General features: G+C 40.8%; 1 protein-coding gene across 1 annotated transcript in view; it reads right to left on the bottom strand.

Annotated features, from left to right (window-relative positions):
* Positions 1-214: 214 nt before the first annotated feature.
* LOC126455807 (histone acetyltransferase KAT6A-like) overlaps positions 215-6579 on the bottom strand; it is a 284484-nt gene continuing 278119 nt past the window's right edge. Inside the window, exons 16-17 of the mRNA XM_050091567.1 lie at positions 3033-4355; positions 215-2960 (exon numbers count right to left, since the gene is read on the bottom strand). Coding sequence (XP_049947524.1) covers positions 1338-2960; positions 3033-4355 — 2946 coding nt within the window. The 3' untranslated portion in view covers positions 215-1337. The remainder of the gene's footprint in view (positions 2961-3032; positions 4356-6579) is intronic.

Below are 6579 nucleotides of genomic sequence, written 5' to 3'. Positions count from 1 at the left end.
AGGTCCTCAGGATCATTTGCTTAATGCACAATTCTATCGCGATATGCTCGTCACAGCCTTTGTATACATTAGCCGTACCCTGAGAATTATTCTTCTATTTTTAAGTTAACTACATAAATATTCAGGACAGAAAGCAAAACAAGACAAAGAAGCGACATTCTTTGGGGAGAGACGAGTAGCAATTCAGTAATTATACTATTTTTTTTTCTTTTTTTTTTTTTTTTTTTTGTGCAGTATACACCAACGAAAAGGCAGTAATAATATAACCTAAGAACTAAAAAACGGAAGAAATAGCCTACAATTCCCTTCACAAATAACTGTTTGTGTTTTTTCCAGTTATGATTATAAAGCAAACTGTAGCAACATTTTCTAACCTATTTCAGTCATTTTGTGGAATAGACTCCTGCTCTGTTCCAGTCTGTATCACCGAATGGTCATTATCTTCAATTTCTGAGTTTCTTATATTCAAAATATTTTTATGGAAAACTGCAAAAAATGCAGGATTTTTCAAGCTACAAAATTAGAGTATAACAATTTCTACAATTTGGACCAAAAATATCACATCAATAATGGGATACGTATTCACTACAAAACCTTCCACAACAGATCTCTCTATTACTTTTTTTCTTCTAGTAGTTGAAACACAATGGATGTCTGAACAAACAGCAGTAGCCACTTACTGTATTGGCAGGGTATTCATTAGATCTCTGCCTGGAATGATCGTCCTTTGTTGGAAATGAAATGACGATACAATAGACTCAATTATGATTCTTAATGATTGAAACTTACACTAAAACTGTAATATGAGCCAGTATAATTATTCTCTGGTGATACTTGCTGCAATCTGTCTCATTCAAGAGCTATGTACTGACAAAATAATAATTTTTAGGCATATGAGAATTTCAAGAATTAGTGATATAACAAGGGGAGAGGAGCGGGTGGGAGAAAACACTTTAGCATTAAGAATACAAGTAAAGTGTTTAATAACATAAACAGGAAACAGGTCTGATGTAACTGTCAGTAAGTGCACAACAGCTACCATGCATTGCACTGCACACTTAAATGTTTTTCACACACACACACACACACACACACACACACACACACACACACACACACGAGCGAGAGAGAGAGAGAGAGAGAGAGAGAGAGAGAGATCAAATATTACAGAAGGGCAACTCCATACTGCTGTGGACATAATACAATGTACAATACCAGTGTAACAATATTACATTATTTACAATTTCACTTTACATGACTGTCCTTTTAAATGTTGTGCATGGCAATGAGAATCCAACCAAAATTTAACTTGAAAATGCCATGCCAAACTACTGGTCCTACCGACGCATAGTCCCGTTAAGTGGCTGCATTATGCTGCCATTTATATAGCCATATGTAGTGTACATAGTATTTTGCTGCGCAGCCCTCTGAATAGCTGCAGGATCCTGATACTGCGTCTGAGCCATATTCATCACACCCATTTGCATAGGAATTTGTGCCTGGTTGATAAAACCTGCAGCTGCTGTATTTGTTATATAACCTGCAACAGTTCCAGGTGTCTGCTGAGCTGCCATTCGATAACCATTTAAAGTTCCATAACCAGCTGCTGCTACCAAATTAGGATTTATTGTGACATTGGGACTAACTCTGGCAGGAGCAGCTTGCATCTGTTGGACTGTTGCGACACCAGTGCCAGCAGGAGTTCGAGATGTGCGACCTCCAGTTGTTGCAACAGGTGGTGCCACAGCAGCCCCCAAATTGCTCACATTCACATTAGATTGGTGGTACTTGTAATAATTAGCAGCAGCAAGTGTCATTTGTGTTTGTATATTGGGAACTGCAGCAGGTGGTGTTGGCAGATTCCTTACAGCTTGCTGCTGCATCATCTGGTGAGTCGCTGCAGGTGGTGGAGTCATGGCTGCATGTGGATGATGAGCAGATGGGACGGGAGGAGGTGGTGTCAGGTCAACTGGTGGAGGAGGAGTCATGGTACCACAGGCATTCTGTGGTATAGCCTCCAGACCATTAGTCAGTTGCTGCAACTTTGCAAGGCTACACGAAGAAGCAGCATTACCTTGCCCACCACCAGATGGCGGGGCTGCCTGTGGTGTGGGTGTTGGTGCAGGAGTTGGCGCAGGTGTAGGTGTGGGTGCAGGAACAGGTGCAGGGGTGTGAGAATGCGGATGGGCAGCTGGTGTCTGCACATAGAAATTCGTAGTGAAATTAGCAGGAGCTGTAACGGAACAGGCAGGAGCCGTGCGATGAGCAGCAACTCCAGCACCTTGCTGGGCTGCAGCAACACGATGCTGGATCACTGTTGTCATTGGCATGCTTACAAAAGTACCAGCTGCACTTGGCTGGAAGGCCTGAGAACTCACTGCCATTTGTGGCACACTAATGTAGTTCGCTTGGGATGATATGATGTTGTGATGATGTGGGTGGTAAGTTGTTTGATGAATTGCTTGCAGTGATAACTGCTGTGGTGGAGGCTGTTGCTGAGCTGCTTGCGATAATGTGCTTGCCATATGGTGCACTGATGGTGGTGTAGATCTTTGCCTGGATTGTTGTTGCTGGAGAGCTGCATGCTGCTGCTGAAGTGTGGGATTGTGCTGCTGCTGCTGTTGTGGTGGTGGTTGTTGAGTCTGCTGCTGCACAGATGGTGGAGTAGACCTCTGTGTTTGTACTGGATTGCTTGAATGTTTATGCTGTGTGCCAGTACTGGACTTAGTGCGGTGATGTTGCATCTGTCGCTGAGTCTTAGCTTGAGGCTGCTGCACCTGAATAGTATGCTGAGTTTGTTGATGTTGTGATATGGGAATATGGATTGCCAAATGTTGCTGCTGGCCTAAGGAAGTAGGCACTAGCTGCTGCTGCTGCTGGTGATGGAGCTGTTGCATACTGTGCTGGGGTGGAGGTGGCTGCTGCTGTTGCTGGTGCTGCTGTGGTTGTTGTTGTTGTTGTTGTTGTTGTTGCTGCTGTGGCTGCTGCTGATGGTGGTGCTGCTGCTGAGCAGAGGGTGGTTGTTGCTGCTGCTGCTGCTGCTGCTGCTGAGTTTGATGTTGCTGTATCTGCTGCTGCTGTTGTTGTTGTTGTTGCTGCTGCTGCTGCTGCTGCTGCTGTTGTTGTTGTTGTTGTGGTTGGGATGGTTGAATTTGCTGTTGTGGCTGGTGCTGTATACACTCAGAATATGTCTGCTGGCATGAAGTTTGTGTTGTGTGACTGGCCGTCTGAGGAAGAACTGAAGGGGGTCTTGGAGTCTCAACAGAGTTCTGTGCTGTCATATCATTTGAAGATATAGAAGTAGGAGATTCTAACCCCAACTGACTGACGTCAAGATCACACTGACCATACCCATGAAGAGAATGCACAGAGTTTGTTGTTGAATCTGGAGTATAGACTCCCATACTAGGTATTTCCGGCTGCGAAGGTGTTGGTGGTGTGTGTTTTACAGATCCCGGATTAAGAGGTGTTGCTGGTTGAATGGTCTCAACACTATTATCTAAACGAGGTGTTGTATTGCCACTAGGTATTTCAACAACTTCACACTGTTGTGATGACTGTTTGTCATCACCGGACGGTGCACCACTGTCAGCTTGGTCTTGTTGGCTCATTTCATTACTGAGCATGGTCGACGACTGACTGACTTCAACAGTACCACAATTGGAGCCATCACTACTGTCATCCATAATATTACCAAGTGAACTGGAATGCGTCTGAGTTGACATTGAATTAAGTTCTTTCTCCTCTAATATTATAACAGCTTGAGGTGAACCAGGTGTTTTGCTCTCAGTGTCTTTTAATGTATCAACCTGTGAACTTGCTTCATTATGTGATGGTTCATTTCTATCATCCAGCTCATTACCTTCCACAGGTTCATTTTTTGAGGGAGCACCTGAAACACTGCAGCAATCCTGTGATTTATCACTCATATTCTCCTTGTTATCACTACATTCAACTAACATAACAGCATCAACATCATTATTTTCTGTGATGCTTGCATTATCACCCTCCTCATAATGATCATGATGTTTTTCATCACTTTTAGTAAGATCCACTTCATCTAGATCTGTCTTCACCTGAATAGGCTGCATGTCAGTTTCTTTATCTTCCTCCTCCTCATTTGTTTCAAGAAGTATTACATCTTCTTTCTCAGGTTCAGAGGCCAATTTTGAACAAGGAACAGGCGGTGGTTCATCAATTTCTGCACTAGACTTAGGCTCATCTTTGGACTCTTGAGCTGAGAACTTTTCAGTATCTTGTTCAACCAGCTCCACACTTGGCGATTTTACATTCTCTCTCTGTTCCTCTGCTAGGGGCTCTTTTTCAACTGTTGTCAAGAGCTCTTTCGCACTTTCCTGTGGGCAAAAAGTAGTTTCAAATTACTATTACAAAATGACATGCTGCAACTTCTAAGCATACAATGTGGATGGTATACATGATAAAATAATAGTTTTTGACTTCTCCACTTCTGACAGGCTTTTCTAACAGTGTCTTCACTTCAAGAATTATTCAACTTTTGTATGAGCTCTGCAATGTAAATAAGAAAACCACTTAATGAAATGCATATTTCCCTATGTCGGCACCATTAAGTTTTTATACACTCAGTTTTATAGCTTCAGGGACACTTGTTTATCTTCAGTATCAAAACTGGTACACTTGACTGATTTTCAGATTCTAATGTGATTATCATGACTGTTATTTTTACGTAGTATTTATGGCAGTGAACACAGGGGCTTTTATAAAAGAATTACATACTAATTAGTACAATATATTTTATAAAACACAGAGGAAGTAATGGAAAAAAACTGTAGCTGGTCGAAGTTAGCATGGATTTGGGATATTCTGACCAGCCTACATTTCCATTACAACTGACAACTACTATCTTATTTGTGGTGAATATTTCAAAAACACAATGAAACTTTGACCATTCAATTTGCAAATGTTTTTGTACCTTGCTTCCAAATGAGTGATAGTTATTTGTAAGTCTATTGCTAAACAATCTGTATAGGATTGAGACTGTATGTTTGGAATTGGCAAGTCTTTGAAACAAAAAAAATGCTTCATTCATTTTTCCCTAGCCTGGCAATTGTTAAACAATATTTCTGCAAATTTGCTATGTAAATATTTCTATGTGATCTTATTCAATAAACAATACCTTTTAAAAGATGAACACAATGAAATTGATTAGCTCATTTTTAAGAAAAAATAAAATGTGTTCAGCCTGACGCTTCCGCTAACACTCAAAAAATAGTCATTGTAATAATATGAAGAGAAGACCATGCCAGCACATATACAGAAATAATTTTTCACTAATCAAAATCTTTAGGTAAAATTACAGGCTGTTTTAAATAACTAGGAAAGGTCACTGACATTACTTTGACAATATCTAAGCTGTCTGAATATTACAAAGCTAAAGCCAAACTGATTTTCGCAATATTTATTTTTTGATTTGATTCAACCAGGGAAAAAAGAAACAGTGCTTTTACCTTCCTACCAGCCACAATGAAACAGTTCCTTGTGCAGTAGCTCTCCCTGTCGTTCTAGAAAAGCCAATGAGTACCCTTACAGAATAGAGTTCCTTTACTAGGTCTCTGTTAGCCGAAATTTCTTCAGTCATTAGTCACCTAAATATTTTTTGTGTCTTTTGGCCTCCAGAGCTTGACAATGGAGGATTAAATGAGGTACAGTTCCATCTCCCATACCACATAGCCTGCACGTTGGGACGTCTTTCTCTATCCTCATGGTGAACAGTTGTTTCTTGAAGTCCCCATGGTTTGTCGTTAAACTTCCCAGGAAATTAACCTGCCTCCTACTCATTAAATCCTAGCATTATTAACTTCTCTTTAAGCCTGGTCTCGGCACCATTAGCTTCACATATTTTTATTTTTGGATTTTAGTCCAAGGTTCTACATGCTGGCAGGCCAGAGTAGCCGAGCAGTTCTAGGCGCTACAGTCTGGAACCGCGCGACAGCTACGACCGCAGGTTCGAATCCTGCCTCGGGCATGGATGTGTATGATGTCCTTAGGTTAGTTAGGTTTAAGTAGTTCGAAGTTAGAACTAAAATTATCTGCTCTATATTTATTGAGACAATATCTGGCACTTGTAGCCAAAAGAAGTTCATTTCTTGTTCCTAGAGTTCCTTGACAAATGTTATACCTGTGTCACTACCTAAACCCCAACAGCTCACAATTTTAGCAATATATGACTGACATTTATTTTTATTATTTGCAGCCACATTAAACATTACAAAAGAGCCTTTTGTCTCTATACTGATGGTTAACATTTGTATTCCATAATCCCACACTGATATTGGCATCAACAATGTTGTATAAAATATGTATCTGTAATCCTGGGATAATAATGACTAGTGGTCCAACTTTAACTCAGAAGTTAAGTCCCATAGTGCTCAGAGCCATTTGAACCATTTTCTACATGCTGCCTCTTCATTCAGCTATGTAGTTCAAAATTTTACTATAACTTTGCGATAGTTAGGGCAGATTATGGTCCAACAAAAAGTGTCGCTGTCTCTGCCCTGGCTAGGTAGTCAGCACACTCACTCAGAGCTGCTTAGCTATCTG

Source organism: Schistocerca serialis, chromosome 2, assembly GCF_023864345.2.
Source record: "Schistocerca serialis cubense isolate TAMUIC-IGC-003099 chromosome 2, iqSchSeri2.2, whole genome shotgun sequence".
Classification (NCBI taxonomy): Eukaryota; Metazoa; Arthropoda; class Insecta; order Orthoptera; family Acrididae; genus Schistocerca; species Schistocerca serialis.
Note: the sequence above shows the minus strand (reverse complement) of the source record. Positions and strands in the feature narration are given on the sequence as shown.